This window comes from Lotus japonicus, chromosome 2 (assembly GCF_012489685.1).
Source record: "Lotus japonicus ecotype B-129 chromosome 2, LjGifu_v1.2".
NCBI lineage: Eukaryota > Viridiplantae > Streptophyta > Magnoliopsida > Fabales > Fabaceae > Lotus > Lotus japonicus.
Genome location: NC_080042.1, coordinates 32,632,493 through 32,650,788, shown reverse-complemented (window position 1 = coordinate 32,650,788; position 18,296 = coordinate 32,632,493). Strand labels below are relative to the sequence as shown.

General features: G+C 43.0%; 1 protein-coding gene across 1 annotated transcript; it reads right to left on the bottom strand.

The window, feature by feature from the left end:
• Nucleotides 1–2,857: 2,857 nt before the first annotated feature.
• On the bottom strand, nucleotides 2,858–4,390 carry LOC130736351 (uncharacterized). The gene has a single exon (XM_057588187.1). It carries the CDS (start codon nucleotides 4,388–4,390, stop codon nucleotides 2,858–2,860), a length of 1,533 nt encoding a protein of 510 aa, XP_057444170.1.
• Nucleotides 4,391–18,296: the final 13,906 nt, after the last annotated feature.

Genomic DNA, 18,296 nt, shown 5'->3' with positions numbered 1-18,296 from the left:
GTTTTCCCAAATGAAGTCGTTAAGACCCTCTAAAAATTCACCCAAGTTGACAGTTCTAATCTGCCAGCTATCAAACATTAACTAAAACTTCAATTTTATTCAAACTTCCATAAAATTGTTCCAAATTGAACTTAGGGCCTTACAATACCACCCCCCTTAAAATAGTTTCGCCCTCGAAACTTAAGGGTTTACAGATAAATCGGGGTGTGACTCCCGCATCTTATCCTCTAACTCCCAGGTCGCGTCGCCAGTCTCTTGGTTCCACACGACCTTCACTAAAGGCACCTCCTTGTTTCTTAAGCGCTTTATGCTTCGTTCGACGATCTTGATGGGTGGCACCTCCATTGTCAGATCATCTCTCAGCTATATGTCGTCTGGCGTAATCACATGTGAATCATCTGCCATGTACTTTCGCAACTGCGACACATGAAGAACGTCATGGATGTTTGATAGAAACGGTGGTAGGGCGATCCTGTACGCCACCGGTCCAACTCGCTCCGTGATCTGGTACGGCCCAATAAACTTCGGAGTAAGCTTCTTGGACTTGATTGCCCTTCCGACACCTGTCATCGGGGTAACCCGCAAGAAGACATGGTCTCCGGCCTGAAATTCCAACTCCTTTCGTCGGTTGTCGGCGTAACTCTTTTGGCGACTCTGCGCGGTTCTCATCTTTTCCTGAATTCTCCTGACTTCCTCGGTGGTCTGTTGCACCAATTCCGGACCAATCACCAAATTTTCCCCATCTTGATGCCAGCATAAGGGCGTACGACACCTCCGACCGTACAAAGCTTCGTAAGGTGCCATGCCGATGCTCGCATGGAAACTATTGTTGTAAGTGAATTTGATCAATGGCAGCATCTCATCCCAACTGCCCTTGTGATCGAACACACAGGCCCGTAGCAAATCTTCCAGCGACTGGATTGTCCTCTCTGTCTGCCCATCGGTTTGGGGATGATAGGCAGAGCTCAACCTCAACTTAGTTCTGAGGGCCTGCTGCAAGGCTCCCCATGTAGACGCACAACCTCAGCCACATAAATCTCCGCCAATTTCTCCACCTTGTACTTCAGGTTGATCGGGATAAAATGAGCGGTCTTTGTCAAACATCAACAACAACCCAAATTGCATCGAACTTCCTCCGAGTTAAAGGTAAAGCCGTCACGAAGTCCATAGAAATACTGTCCCACTTCCACTCTGGGACATCTAGTGGTTGCAGCTTCCCTGCGGGCTTCTGATGCTCTACCTTCGCCTTCTGACATGTCAGGCAAGTAGAAACATACTCAGCAACCTGCTTCTTCATCCCAGGCCACCAGAAGTGAAGTTTCAAGTCCTGATACATCTTGTTCATTTCGGGATGGATACTCAGTCTACTCTTGTGTCCTTCATCCAGGATCAATCTTCTCATCTCTGCATCGTTAGGCACACATATCCGTCCCTTGCATCGCAGAATATTGTCATTCCCAATAGAGAACTCTGGTGCCTTTCCCTGAGTCACACGGTCTCGCCACTCAGCTATCCCTTCATCAGTCTCTTGTCTAGACTTGATCTCTTCCAAAAGTCCACTTGACACCGTCACCATTCCGAAACTCAGTCTTCCTGGTGCGAGCTTAACGTCCAAGCTCAGATCTCGGAAAGCCTCCAACAGTTCTAACTCCTTGACCATCATTGAGGACACATGTATAGCCTTCCAGCTGAGAGCGTCGGCTACGACATTGCTTTTCCCCGGATGGTACTGCAGAGTGAACTCATAGTCCTGAAGGAATTCCATCCACCTCCGCTGCCTCATGTTCAGATCCTTCTGATCAAATAAGTATTTTAAACTCTTATGATCGCTATAGATCGTGAACGTACTGCCATAGAGATAGTGTCTCCAAATCTTGAGAGCATAAACTATGGCAGCCAACTCCAAGTCATGTGTGGGGTAGTTCTTCTCATGAGTCTTCAACTGCCTTGAAGCATACGCAATTGCTTTCTTATCTTGCATCATTACACAACCCAACCCATTGTGTGACGCATCACAGTACACGTCATAAGGTTCTCCTTCCTTAGGTAAAGCTAGTATGGGTGCGGTGGTCAGCCGTTTCTTCAACTCCTGGAAACTAGCCTCACACTTCTCCGTCCACGCAAACGGTTGATTCTTCTTTGTCAACTGAGTCAACGGCGAAGTCAACTTTGCGTAATCTTTGACGAATCGTCTATAGTAGCCAGCAAGCCCAACAAAGCTTCTGATGTCGCTTGCTGTCTTTGGTTGCTCCCATGACAGAATCGTCTCGATCTTGCTAGGGTCAACGGCCACACCCTGACTTGATATGACATGACCTAGGAACTTCACCTCTTCCATCCAGAATTCACACTTCGAGCCGTTAGCATATAGCTCCTTCTCCCGCAATACTCCTAGCACTTGACGCAAATGCTCTTCGTGTTCTTCCTTACTCTTCGAGTAAATCAAAATATCATCAATGAACACGACCACGAACTTGTCCAGGAATGGCCTGAACACTCTGTTCATGTAGTCCATAAACACTGCGGGTGCATTAGTAACCCCAAACGGCATCACAAGATATTCATAATGCCCGTATCGGGTCCTGAATGCGGTCTTCTGGATGTCCGATTCCTTGACTCGGATCTGATGGTATCCTGACTTAAGATCTACCTTCGAGAAGATCACCGCTCCTCTAAGTTGATCCATCAAGTCGTCTATCCGAGGCATCGGATAACGGTTCTTTACTGTCACCTTATTCAGCTGCCGGTAATCCACACACAATCTGGACTTCCCATCCTTCTTCTTTACCAATAGCACAGGTGCACCCCATGGCGATACGCTAGGTCGAATGAATCCCTTTGAGGAGAGATCATCCAACTACTTTGCCAACTCTACCAACTCCGCTGGGGCCATATGATAAGGTGCCATCGATATTGGTCCAGTACCGGGCACAATGTCAATAGAGAACTCCGTCTCTCTGACTGGTGGCAAACCGGGTACATCTTCGGGAAACACATCGACATACTCCTGTACCACCAAGATATTGCGCACATCACCATCATGTTTCGCTTCGGCAACGATAGAGTTCACATACGCCGGTGAACCCTTCCCCAAGTTGTACGAGTTTAAGTAATCCGTAACACCGGGATCTGGGAATACTACCGCCTTGTTAGCACAATCTAAGACCACGTGATATTGCGCTAACCAATCCATTCCCAAGATCACATCCAGTTCTTTGAGCCCTAAACAGACGAGGTTCGCAAAGAACTTCCGATCCTCGTAAACCAACGGACATTGCAAGCATGCCGTGCGTGTAACTAGTCGATCAGCGGCAGGGGTTGTCACCACCAGATCGAAGGGTAGGTCAGCAGTCAGTAACCCTAACCTCTCCACACAGTCCTCAGCAATGAATGAGTGCGTGGCACCCGAATCAAATAAAACCATTAGTGATGTCCCAGCAATAAGACACGTACCCTGGATAAGGTCATCAGTAACAGCGGCCTGTTCGCCAGAAATAGCAAAGACACGACCTGGAGCAGATGGTCGTCTCCCTCTGGCGGTATTCAGCACTGGCTCAGCTTTAGCAGCACTCGGGCAATTTCTCTCCACATGTCCTGGTTTTCGGCATCTCCAGCATACAATCTCCTTGCCACATTCATTAGCATAGTGTCCTTTCTCATTGCACTTGTAGCAGGTCACATCTTCCTTTGAAACAGGGGCTGCTCCCCTCACAACATTTGGCACTTGGGCAGCTGGGCGCTGGTAAGGCTTTCTCATTGGCGCCTTGCCCTTATCGAACTTCCCCACTGGTCTCTGTCCATTGAATCTTCCCGGTTGATTCTGTCCCGGGCGTACTGATCCTCCGTACTCTGGGCGGCCTCTCTGCCTGTTTTCCATAGCCTCGACTTCACGGGCCTTCTCCACTAGCTGTTGGTAGACCCTGATTCCCAAAGGCCTCACAGCCTTCTCAATCTCATTCCTCAACCCTCGCATGAACCTATTGCATAGGTAAGCCTCATCCACCTGGTTCTGGAAGAATCGAAAGTGTTTGGATAGGGCTTCCAAACGTGCAGCATACTCTCCCACAGAGGTAGGTCCTTGCCTCAAGCTGAGGAACCTGTTCTCCATTTCTTCCCTTGCTGTTTCCGGGAAGTACTTATCCATGAACGCCTTTCTGAAAGACTCCCAAGTGATGACCTCATGGTTGGCCATCATCAGCTGTCTGGCACTACGCCACCAATACTCAGCATCACCCTTCAGCATAAAAGTGGCCAAGTTGACCTTCTCGGCATCCGGGGTATGGAGTGCCTCAAAGATCTTCTCCATCTCCTGAACCCATAGATCAGCCTTTTCGGGTTCAGCTTCTCCTTGGAACTTGGGCGGTGCGTGCCGGTTGAAGTCTGTTCTCATGCGAATCTGATCTTGAGCCAATTCCCTCTCGGCTCGCTGAGCTCTTCGAGCTTCCTCCTCTATCTCCTATTATTCTCTTCTGCCTCTCGCTGAGCCTGGGCTGCAGTCTGGGCAGTAGTAACGGCGACTTGCTGGGCGACGACCTGCGCCAGCTGGGCCATAGCCTGGGCCAACTGAGCGTTAGTGGGGTCCTGTCTTGGAGGCATCCTGCTTGAAATAGAACCACAAGCTAACGTCAGTGCCCACAATATCAATTAACTTTCAACAGTAAAATTAAGCTACCTTACCCCAAGTACCACGACAATGGTACTAACTTCAGACAATCTCAATCAAACAACCATCTTTGCATACAAGTCTACCCAACCTCACCGCGGAACTTTGAAAGCATCTTTATCAAAACAAAACATCAACGAGTTCGGAAACTCGTAAGCCCAAAACCCTTAGTGCTCTGGTTTCTCAACCGGAGCTCTGATACCACAATGTAACGCCCCGATTTCTCGTGCGTCACGGAAAACCGGATATCCATTTTCACAAAGAATTTTCGTCGTTCAATTAATTATTCTTAATTAATGACAAACCATCCATTATTACGAAAACCTCGAATGTTAAACCTCCTTTGTACTCCAATTGATCGTATAAATAAATCATGGGCGAAGAATGAAATGAAACGTGGGTTCTATTAGCAGAAGATAAACTGTTTGAACCGGAAATGAAATAAAATAGCAAAATGAGACACTCGCCCATGCGAGGCCAATTATTCAAAATTAAGGGTACTCAAATATCCCCAACCGTTACAAAACTGATTTGATAAAAAGTAAATAAAATATCTCGGCACGAAGCTCACTCCGCCCCAAGGATACCCTCAACTCTCTTCTTGGCGTCCCTCCCTTCTGGATTGGCAGGGTCTCCATCAGAACCCTCAAGCCACCCATTCCGCTGCTCCTTGGCCGGCGCTTGAGGCTTGGACACTACTTCTTCAGATGGGTCGAGCTCCACAAAAGAGACCCTCGAACCATCATCCTGGGGAATCTGAAATTGTGGAGGTGCGTAGGGCATACGAATGGTTCCTCCATGTACGCGCTAGACCTCCATCACCCCTCCATACACGTCATAACTCGTCAACTCCGCGCCGCCGACATAAATCCTCCGAATCCCGGACGTGTCGGCCATCCAGGCTCGGTCTTCCTCCTCATTGAGGAGTTTCAGCTCCAGAACGTGGACTGACGACTGTGAAGTCAGCACCATCTACCCGCCCCCAAGTAAACACATAGCAAACAAGAAAGGGTCAGGTCTAAAAGAAAACACATAATACAATAGATATAATGAGACAACTTCCACAATTTGAAAAAGTAACTATCTCTTTTACATTAGGGCTTAAGATGTTAGTTAGTCATCTATCGGTTCCTCACTTCACACAACCCACCAAATCTTCCATGGCCATCTTCGTGCTTCCGCAGAGGCACGGTTATCACGGTGACCGCAGTCAACCAAATCACGTGGAGCCGCAATGATCCACAAAAGTTCACGGTGACCGCAGTCAACCAAATCACGTGAGCCACACCGGCCCACAGAGTTCCCGGGCGACCGCAGTCGACCCAAATAACTCCCTCGCGTGCAAGGTACCATCGTTCTCATGGTCCATAGTCTCACTAGACCTATGTCCAATAAAATTTTATTCACAATCATCTTGCAAGCGAGTTAATTCACTTTCTTAAGATTGAGGCTCTAGGTCAAGTCATCCTAAGTCTTTTATTTTCTCATCTCAAAGTTTACACTCCCAACAAGACATAATTAATTCCTTAAAGGGTAACACGGGAATTACGGCTAGGTGAGCGACCCGTGTCGCCAAAATTCACAACTCATGCATTAAAAATGCTACAAGATTACCAAGGAAAATTATTATGTACGTAAGCAACCAACCAAGGAAAAAAGTCACCAAACTCCCCTCTAAGTTGGGTTCGGCCGAGACCAACTTTGGTCCCTAGGTTTGTAAAAAAAATTTTCTTTTTCCCTTGATTACTTACCATAACATTTTTCCAAGTCAAACATTTATACAATTGTAAAAGAAAAATCCAGCCAACTCACATCATCATCAACGCATGAAATAAGGCCAATTTTAAAGTAAGTATACAATCATCACATGAGCAAAATTTCCAGGACCTTGAATCTCAAAAAAAAAAAACACGTATGGCATATTACACCCCATATCACCATCTAGTAAAATTTTCCAGCAAACATCTCTTTCACAAAAATCCCCTTAACATCAAGAACATGCCAAATTTGAGATTTACTACTATGATGGAATCCTTCACGTAAATATTGAACCAGAACTGAACATGTTAGAGCAAAATATAGACCATGATAAACTTAGCAACAAGGTGCAGCCACCTCACTCAAGCACAAACTCATGCAAACTCATGGTAAAAGTCATAACTTTCCAAGGAAAACTCAAGATATAACTCCTATTCTACCCAAGAGATCCTAGGACCAGCCCCTTACCTTTGTCCTTAGGCTTGAAGAAAAGATGAAATTGAAGAGCAAGGTTCTGGTTTCTCTCCTCTTCTCCCACGCGTGACCTTCCTCTCTCCCTCTCGCTCGCGAACTCCTTCTCCCTCTTGTGCGAACACGTCGACGGTGGTGGGGCTTGGGACGGTGACGGCTAGGGTGCAAGGGGAAAGTTTCTCTCACTCTTTCTCCTCTGTTTTACGTGTTTCAGAAGTGCACCAGGTTTCTTTCTTCAGAATAGTGTGAAAAGAAACCCTTTCCCCCCCAAAACCCTACATAGCCCGCGTCCCCTCTCTCCCTCTCTTGGGCTAGGGTTTGTTTTCCTTCAAGCCCGACCCAAGTCAAAACCCTTGACCCCATCACTTAAGAACTTACTCAGGTCTGAAACTAATCAAAAACCTCAGCCCTTTTTAGTAATATCACGATCAAACTCGGAATTGAAAGGAAACAAATCAATTAAATCCGCTGGTACTGTACAGCCAGGACCATCGTCACTAAACCGATGATATCTCGAGCTACAGAGGTCGGAATGACCTGATTCCACTTCGAGAATTTTCTAGACTTAAAGGGCTACAACTCTCATGAAGGAAGTTTTCCCTAATGAAGTCGTTAAGACCCTCTAACAATTCACCCAAGTTGACAGTTCTAATCTGCCAGCTATCAAACATTAACTAAAACTTCAATTTTATTCAAACTTCCATAAAATTGTTCCAAATTGAACTTAGGGCCTTACAGGACCATTTCTGCTCGGGCGTCTCTTATACCAAACAAAATGTAGTCAGATCAGCAGTGAACTCGTAGGTCTGCCATTTCCGTCTGCTACTAAGAATCACTGTAGTGTTCTTATATGGAAATCCGGGTCTTAGGACCATTTTGGAATCCATCGAGGTCCGACTTACTGCCGTGTTAATACCTCAAAATGTGTGAATGAATGCACGTGATTAGCCAAACACGTCTCCGACCTCACTCGTCACGTCGTCACGTGTTCTAGCTAACTTATTGTCTGTAAAAAGAATACCCTAAGGTAAAAGTCGATTCTGCGACAAAAGACAATTAAATATAAAAAGAATGCAACCACGCATGATGACTTTGTCCAGAAATGGGTTTTTCCAACAGAAATGAATTCCGGGGGCATTTCGGTGACAATCGGCAAAATGTAATCCGCTAAACACGCTCAGGAGCATGCAGGGAATAAGTTTAGACACTAAAATCAGCTTATTTGGACAGTTTTACAAAAAGCTCAAAACTTTGAGCACAAAAAGACATAGAGAAAGATGGCAGAATTGACGATCAGAAGTGAGATATGATATCTATACCTCGAAGTCTTCGATTAGCAACGAACGGTGCAGCGATCGGGCAAGAATCGGCGAAAATCACTTTCTCCTCCTCCTTCTCCTATGCTCGCGGGTTCAATGAAAGAAAATGGTAGGTTTTTGAAAAAATTTTCATTTTTTCGCTATTTATAGGTTTTCGAAATTTTGGAAAAATGAAAATTTCGCGATTCCGATTTTTCCTGCGTATTCCTCGGAGAATTCTAAGATAGGTTCTGGCAACAGAATTCTAGAACTCAAAACAGGTTTCTTGGAATTTAATCAAACGATCCAAAGTCGGTGTAAATCGATTTTACCCGAAAACTACTTTTTGCAGTTGATGTCGGATGAGAAAACTTCGTTCTGCAGAAAGATTAGGAATATTAAGAGAAATAGGCATACACGTGTGGAATCTTCGTTTGAAGCTCCGAATAGAAAAAGTCTTCATCGTCCGTTGATTTTAGGTTTCTTGAACTATCAGTGATTTAGTTTCAGCAAACTTTCGAGTATTGGAATTTGACGTTCGTACATTCCAGGGTTTCGTATCGAAACGCTTGTTTATAGACAAATAAGAGAAGTTCTAACATTTCTCTGAAGATTTTTGGAATTAGTTTCCATCGTGTCTTTAAGTGTAAATTAGCTATTTACTAGCGTCCTTGCCCTAGGTTTAAGTGAATACTAATCGTGCTATAACTTTTATCGACTTTGATTCAATCCTTAGCCTTTTCCTGAACTTTCTCCTTCATAAATTAATTCCATTCGATAAACTTGTTCAGGTTTTTCCTTCACGTTACATCAACTAATCGTGAATATGAATTTTATTCGGTTTATTCTAAACTCGAAACTTTGGGTCTCACAGTGAACACCAATGGGTACTTATCCTCTAATCGAGTTACCTTCTGAACTAGACATCTTCTGATAAAGAAGCATCATAGTCAGAGGTTCTGATCTGTAACACCCCGATTTCGGTGGCGTCACTTTAGTAACCAAAAGTAAACTTAATGCGGAAAAAACGTGAAATATTTTTTTTTCGATAATAACTAAGACAAGACTGAATTAAATAAAACCCAAAAGCGAAAAGCAATAGAACTAATATACAATATATAATCAGCCCCCGCTGTAAGTAACAACCTCGTCACGAGTAACCTCCAGTGACGGAAAGAAAAGTGCAACGCCCGTAGGCAATATATACAAACCAAATGAAAAGGGTGAAGTGCCCGCAACACCATCCCTCAAAACTGAGAATCAGCTGACCCAATGGCCTGAAAATAAGACCTCCTAAGTCCAACCAACTCTCTGTGATTCCCGTAAGGAAACCACACAAAAAGCTATAGGCGGATCTACCCTGTCCCCTAAGTAACAAATGAAGCAAGACTGTCAGAGCTAAAACTCTACTCCTACACTAATCCTAACTCGAGGAGCTCATACCAACACTCAAAACTATGTGCTAGCATGATCGTCGTCTGAATCAGAATCCAGAACGACCAAGTCTACCAGCCCTATCCGTCCTCCCCTCGCAACCACAGTGCGCTCCGATGCTGGACTCACGGGCTTAGGGCCCGAACCCTGATCATCAATGATCGCAACAGAGGGTGCACTAGACCCTGCCGAAGGCACTCCCACTGGAATCTCCTCTGAGGGATCCTCCTCCTCTGAAGATGACGGTGGCGGCGGTGCTCCTCCGAATCCTGGTCCGCAGTGAACGCCCGGTGGCAAGTTGAAGCTGATAGAGCATCGCCTCAACACTCCTGACCTCAAGAGTCCTCCACTGTCCACGTGGTCCTCCATGATGCGCCCCGAATACGTCGCTCGGTGGCTCGCGGGGTCAACCACCCACGACCCGGGGTCGTCCTGATCGATCATCTCATACCTAATCCCCCCCGAAGGGTGGACCATGGTGAACCAGTCCGCAATACTCATCTGACAAAAGGCGTTGTCCGCCAAAACACACACAGAAGACGCGAGGGTCAACTCTAAAGAACTATGTAGATAATAAACCCAATAGGTACAAATAATAGATAGCCACTTAGGCTTATAGCTAAAGATGTCATTCCTAGGGTTGCATGTTCCACAATAACATAAACACAATAATAGCAGATAGCATGTTCCAAATAGGTTTAACAATTACCAATCACACTCAACAACTAAATTCGTATGCATGTTGCATGATATGTATGCAGGTTAACCCAGTCAACCACATGCATTCCGGAAAGGGATGGACATCAAACGGATCAGCCCTAACACCAGCCACGGTGGAGCCATTTCGGCCCGCGTGCCTCTTACTCCAACAGGGGTAGTCAGATCAGCAGTAAACCCGTAGGTCTGCCATTTCGGTCTGCTACAAGAGACGTCTACAAACGCTCTTTCACGGCATTCCGGGTCTTATGACCATTTTGGAAACCGACGAGGTCCAGAGTACGTCCTGTGTTAATACCTCATTAATGTTGCATGTATGCAAAATGATTAGTCAAACAATGTCTCCGTCCTCACTCGACACGTCGCCACGTGTTCTAGGGAAGTTAAAGTCTCTAAAAGCTTACCCTAAGGTAAAGTCGATTCTGCGACCAAAAGACACACTTCATAACGACACATAGCTGCTCCAACCGCACCACAACAAACGCTGCTCCAACAGCACAATAACAAACACTGCTCCAACAGCACGACAATAAACGCTGCTCCAACAGCACAACAACAAACGCTGCTCCAACAGCACAACAACAAACTCAACACTTGGATCCGACGACACTCCTCGTTTTTCCAAAACTATGATTTGACTTCCAATGCCTTCCTTCGAGATTGTTATCATTACTTAAAGATTTTGAGGTTATTTAAGGTCTTATGAATTTTCTTTATAAAATAGATTCCATTTTGTCTTATCGCAAGTCTTATACATTTTCAGGATCTCCCAATCCCAACTCGCTTCCAGAGGATGTCTCGATCCACTAAACAAAATTAAGGCCCGAACCTCGTTCGTCCTATCAAACTTTCTCAAAACTCTCAAAATAAAATCGGCATGACCTGCTCGCTATTCTCACCATTCAGAATCTCAGATTCCAGTACAGAGCATATTTAAATCATCACAATCAACAACATGTCATATATCAATAAATCGCATCATAAACACTTAGCACTTAGCATATAAGGCATACACCACACATCCTAGATTACCCACATAGCACATAGCATGTAAGACAATCTCAAAAACATTCAGTAGATGAATCATCTACATTGTCAGCCGTAGCCTCAGAAAACATTTTTCCAATCAAACACAAACAAGTGCATAAATAGTAAACAATGTCGAAAGCATGGACCCTAAGCATTAACTAGAGATTCAGTGAGAAGCCCTCACCTGAAAGTTCTCCAGAATGATCAACTAGTGCTTCCTCGCTCTCAAAGTGTTGGTCCTAGGGGAAATCCTCAAAAGCACCTTTACAATAAAATCACAGAATACTATCAGAATCTATCGGAAACTAAGCTATCGATACTTACTAAGGTTACTCGAAGTAATCTATACCCTAAGGTACGATAAACTAGCGCGAAAGAACAAGTTTTCGGAAAAGGAAATTTTCCTCCTCCCCCCTATAGGGCTCGGCCACTTTGGTTAATTGTGGGGTTCGATTTTTCTTCGATCAAACTTGGTTCCTATGCTATCATAAGCCGTAACTAAGGGTATTCTGAACTCGGAAAAATTATCGGATCAAAAACTGTCGCAGGGGTATTTTGGTCATGATTTTTAACTTAGGATTTTCAAAACTGAAATCCCAAAAATAAAATTTTGCAGGGACGTCACCAACGACGTTTATGACAACTAATCCTACTAGCACTAAGCTAAGGCGATAGTTTTCAGCCTAAAGGTTGAAGCTTAACACAAAAAACTCCAAAAATGAGTATTTTAGGTTCAAATTGATTCTGGCGGAATTCCGGCGACATAACGGAAAATCTAACCCGGCAGAAGTGATCTTGGGCGCATAAGGAAGAGGTTTAGAATCAGAAATGAAAGATTCAGGATAGTTTTGCAAAAACCCATAAACTATCCGCTCAGAAAACTCTACAGAAAAGCTATGGAAAAAGCGATCAGAGGTAAGGATTAGCGACTATACCTCGAAGCCTTGAAGTAGCAACTGATTGATCGACGATCAAGCAAACGATGAAGAAAAACTCTTCTTCCTTCTTCCTTGTTCTTGGCCGCGGTTTTGGGAGAGAAAATGGAGGAGAATTTGTGTTTTTCTTCCTTTCTTTGCATATATAAAGGTTGGAAATTCGCGGGAAAATGAAAGTTTCGCGAATCTGATTTTTCCGACGTCATTCTCCGTGAATTCTAAGATAGGTTTTGGCGAAAGAATTCCAAAACTAAAATGAGGTCTCCTTATATTTTTGGCAACTAAAGCATAGTCGGTGTAAAACTATTTTACCCGATAAGTTGCTTTTTGCATCGAATGTCGGAATGGAAAACTTCCTTCGGAAGAAAGATTGAAATCATCAAGAGAAATGGGTGTACGCGTGTAGAATATTCATTTGAAGCTCTGAATAGAAAAAGTCTTCATCGTCGAGAAATTCTAGGGTTTTGAAATACCAGGGATTCGGTTTCGGCAAACTTCCGATGATTAGAATCGGACGTTCGTAGATCCTAGAGTTTCGCCTCGAAATGATGGTGATATATGGAAAAAGAGAAGTTCTAACATTTCTCTGAAGATTTTTGGAATTAACTGCCATCGTGCCTAAAAGTGAAAATTAGCTATATACTAGGGTTTCTGACCTAGGTTTAAGCGTAAAACGTTCGTGCTATAACTTTTATCGATCATAATGCAATCCTTGAACTTTTCCTGAACTTTCTCCTTCATAAATATATTTCATTTAATAAACTTTCGTTCAGGTTTCCCTTCACATTACATCAACCCTAATCGTGAATAAGAAGTTTATTCACTTAGCATAAACTTAAAAACTCGGGCCTTACATGATCCATCTTCATGCTGGACAAAAGTCCATATTCATATTTTTCAGAATGAAATTAAATCTATCCTCTGCTAAGGGCTTTGTAAAGATATCTGCCCATTGATGGTCAGTATCAACAAACTTCAGAAGAAGTACGCCCTTCTGAACATAATCTCTAATAAAATGATACTTTACCTCAATGTGTTTTTCCCTTGAGTGTAAGATAGGATTCTTACTCAGTGAGATTGCAGCAGTATTATCACAATAGATTGGGATGTTGCTCTCAAGGATTTGATAATCCTCCAGCTGATGTTTCATCCAGAGCATCTGAGTGCTGAAATTGCTGCTGAGATATATTCTGCCTCTACAGTGGATAGTGCAATGGTTGATTGCATCTTGCTTGCCCATGAGACTAGATTACTTCCCAGCATCACAGTAACCTGAAAGTAATCAGCATAATCAGCATAATCAGCATCACAGTAACCTGAAAGTTTATACTCTAATGTTTTCTTATACATCAAGCCAAGGTTAGTGGTACCTTTCAGATATCTCAGGATCCTCTTAACAGCAATTAAGTGGGTTTCCCTCGGATTTGATTGGAAACGAGCGCATAGATGAACACTAAACAGAATATCTGGCCTAGATGCAGTTAAGTATAGAAGTGATCCTATCATACCACAATAGAGCTTCTGACAAACTTTACCACTTGCATCTTCTTTCTCCAGAATGCATGTAGGATGCATTTGAGTCTTAGCAATTGTAGATTCTGTCATGTTGAACTTCTTCAGAAGTTCTTTAGTGTACTTGCTCTGATGGATGTAAGTTCCTTCTGGTGTTTGATCAACTTGTATACCCAGAAAGTATTTGAGTTCTCCCATCATAGTCATTTCAAATTCAGCCTGCATCATCTCAGAAAACTCTTTGCATAGAGATGGATTAGCAGATCCAAATATAATAACATCAACATAAATTTGCACAATTAATATATCATCTTTGTAAGTTTAGCAAAAGAGAGTTGTATCTACTTTACCCCTTACAAACTCATTTTCCAGAAGGAATGAGCTGAGTCTCTCATACCATGCTCTGGGAGCTTGCTTCAGACCATAGAGAGATTTCTTCAATTTGAAAACATGGTCAGGGTTCTTCTCATCTTCAAAACCTGGGGGTTGATGAACATAGACTTCCTCTGAGATGTAACCATTTAGGAAGGCACTCTTAACATCCATCTGATGAAGAATTATGTTGTGATTCACTGAGAATGAGATCAGCAGTCTGATAGCTTCCAGTCTTGCTACCGGAGCAAACGTTTCAGTATAGTCTATTCCTTTCTGCTGACGTAGCCTTGAGCAACTAGTCTTGCCTTGTTTCTGACTACATCTCTTTCTCATTCAGCTTGTTTCTGAAAACCCATTTGGTTCCGATCACATGAACGCTTTGAGGTTTCTTCACTAGGCTCCAAACATCATTCTTGGAAAATTGATTAAGTTCTTCTTCCATAGCCAGAATCCTGTCCTTGTCTTGAAGAGCTTCATCAATTGACTTAGGTTCAATTAGGGACACTAATCCTTTCAGACTGAGCAAGGTTTCTTCAGAGGGTCTGAAGGCTGATCTGGTTTTGACTGGTTCATCTTTGTTACCCAGAATCAATTCCTTAGGATGAGATGCAGTGATTCTGCTCTTCTTCTGAGGTTGTGAATCAGAGGGACCAGCTTCTTCTGGTTCATCTTCCTCTGGCTCAGCTTTCTCTGGAGCTTTGCCTTTCTCAAGAACATTTATACTCAAATCTGCAAACTTTTCAACTAGCTTTGACTGAGCAGAGTCAAGCTTATCATCAAATCTAACATGAATAGATTCTTCAATAGTTTTAGCATCAGTATTATAAAATCTGAAACCTTTAGATCGATCAGAGTAACCAAGTAATAGACATTTAGAGGATTTAGCATCAAACTTATGCAATCTATCCTTAGTGTTTGGAACATAGCAAGCACAACCAAAAGGATGAAAATAAGAAATGTTGGGTTTTATTTTCTTCCACAATTCATAAGGAGTCTTATTCAGAATTGGTCTCACAGAGATTATGTTTTGAATGTAACATGCTGTGTTTACTGCCTCTGCCCAAAAGTGCTTAGCCATGCCAGTTTCTTGGAGCATGGTTCTAGCCATCTCCTGAAGAGTTCTGTTCTTCCTCTCAACAACCCCATTTTGTTGAGGAGTTCTGGGACAAGAGAAATCATGTGCAATTCCATAGGAATCAAACAGACTCTCAAACTTATCATTCTCAAACTCTCCACCATGGTCACTGCTGACATGCACAATCCTACAAGCCTTCTCGTTTTGCACTTGGGCTATGAAGGTAAAGAACACAGAATGAGACTCATCCTTGTGGGATAGAAATTTTACCCATGTCCAGCGGCTATAGTCGTCAACAATGACCATCCCATATCTCTTGCCACCTATAGACTCAGTTTTCATGTCGATATGCAGAAGTTCCAACGGCCTTGAGGTAGAGACAACATTCTTTGCCTTGAAAGGGACTTTTGTGAATTTGCCTTTCGGGCATGCTTCACAAAGAGCATATGAAGAGAACTTCAGAGTGGGTAAGCCCTTAACATGGTTGAGCTTACTCAGCTGAGAAATCTTTCTCATGCTGGCATGCCCTAACCGTCTATGCCATACCCATTGCTCCTCATTAACAGAAAGAAGGACTTCACATTCTGAGATTCCAACTCAGATAATCTGATTTTATAAATGTTGTTCTTCCTATTGCTGTTAAACAGAACAGAGCCATCGATCTGACTTACAGCCCGGCAAGACTTTTGATTGAAAATAACATCATAACCCTTGTCAGCTAATTGACTTATAGACAATAAGTTATGAGTTAGGCCATCTACCAATAGAACATTGTCAATGCATGGACTACTATCAACACAAATAGTACCAGTACCAACAATTTTACCCTTCTCGTTGCCACCAAAGCCAACTTCGCCTCCAGGCTTAAGTTTTAGCTCTTGGAACATACGCCTTTCTCCCGTCATGTGACACGAGCATCCACTATCCAGATACCATGATTGGTGTTTCAGTGGAGCTATCAAGGATATCTGCAACATAGATAATCTTATCCTTAGGTACCCACTTTCTAGGTCCTCTCTTGTTAGTTACCTCAGAGGTTCTGATCACCTTGGGTTTCTCAACATGATAGTGTAAAGGAATTTTAGCATGATATTTAGACATGGAGAGGGTTCCCTTTTTGAGAGGGGGGTTAGCAACTTTAACAGGTAATGGTTCAGGCAAGATAGTACCAGAGGGTACAAAACATTCATACAAGGATTTATCCATTGGCATAGGAGCCTCATTTCTATTGGGTTTAGAATAGCCAATGCCATGCATTCCATTTCTGCTTACGCCATAGATCATTGAAGCCATTAAGCTTCTATCTATGCTTTTAGCTAGGAAACTTTGAAAGGATTTTTCATATTTAGATTCATTCTTACTATCAGAAGCATCACAGGAAACTACTTCTTCTAACTTAGCAATCTAGTTCTTAAGCACAAAGTTAGAATTCACTAAAGCATGATTATTATTTTTCGATTCAGAAATAATTTTCTCATGTTCAGAAGGAGTCTTAGAAGCAGCAGAGAAATCCTTTTTCAACTCTTTATGCTTAGTTAATAAAGAGTTATACTTATCCATTATATCAGACAAAGCATGTTTTAATTCAGAGGTTGAGAAAGAAGCGAATACCTCATTTTTATCGTCTGAGTTAGGATCTTCTTCTGATGCTGAGTCTGAGTCAGTTGCATCTTTTCACTCTACTTCTTTGTCTTTGACAATCGCCATGAGTCCTTGAACTTCACCATCAGAGTCAACATCCTCTGACTCTGATTCGTCAAAAGTCACCATCAGACTTTTCTTTGTTTTGAAGTGCTTCTTTGGCTTCTTGTCCTTTTTCAGCTTTGGACAGTCACTCTTGTAGTGCCCTGATTCTTTGCACTCGAAACATGTGACTTCGTTGATTGAGGACTTCTTCTGGCCTGATGAGGATTCACACTTTCCTTTGGCCTTTCCAGAGCCTCCATACTTGCTCTGCCTGTGCTTCCAGATGCGGTTGAGTATTTTGGAGATGAGAGTCAGCTCATCTTCATCAGAATCTTCTGATGCTTCTTCAGATTCTTCTGCTTCAGCTTGGAGAGCTTTTGACTTCTCATATTTGGATTTCAAGGCTATAGACTTCTTCCTCAGATCCTGCATCTCTGAGCGCTTCAGCTCGTGACATTTCTATATGCTGATGAGTTCTTCTAGACTCATATGCTCAACATCTCTTGTAAGCTCTATTGAAGTTACTAAAGGCATCCAGCTTTCAGGAAGACTTTTGATAACCTTTATGACATGATCTTTTGTAGTGTAGCTTTTGTTGAGAGGTCTTATTCCAGCTACAAGCAACTGAAATCTGGAAAACATATCCTCAATGGACTCGTTAGGTTCCATGATGAAGGATTCATACTTCTGGATCAAGGACAGGGCCTTTGATTCTTTCACTTTCTTGTTTCCTTCATGAGACATCTTCAAGGATTCAAAGATGCCCTTGGCAAACTCACGATCTGTAATCTTCTGGTACTCTTCATAGGAAATTGCACTAAGAAGAATAGCTCTAGCTTTGTGGTGCTGTGAGTAAAGCTTCTTTTGCTCAGCAGTCATCTCTGATCTGGAGATCTTCTTGCCATCTGCATCAACTGGATGTTCATAGCCATCCACAATGATATTCCAAAGATCTGCGTCGAAGCCCAGAAAGAAACTTTCAAATATGTCTTTCCAATATTCGAACCTTTGACCATCGAACATGGGAGGCTTTGTATTGTAGCCATCTTTTTGCATTTCACTGGTGGTAGCCATTTGTTTTTCACACCGGCCCGGATCACTGAACACTGTTAGGTGTGGTAATTAGAACTTGCCCTCTGATACCAATTGAAGGTATGAAAAACGGTAGAAAGGGGGGGTTTGAATAGCGTTTTCGGAATAAAACTTCCACCTTAAGATTTTAAAAATCTTTCGAGACACAAGTAAAATGCTTAAAATAAGACATGAGAAAAGCACACAAGGATTTTATCCTAGTTCAATTGATGAATCACTCAAGCTAGTCCAGTCCACCCATGAAGGTGATT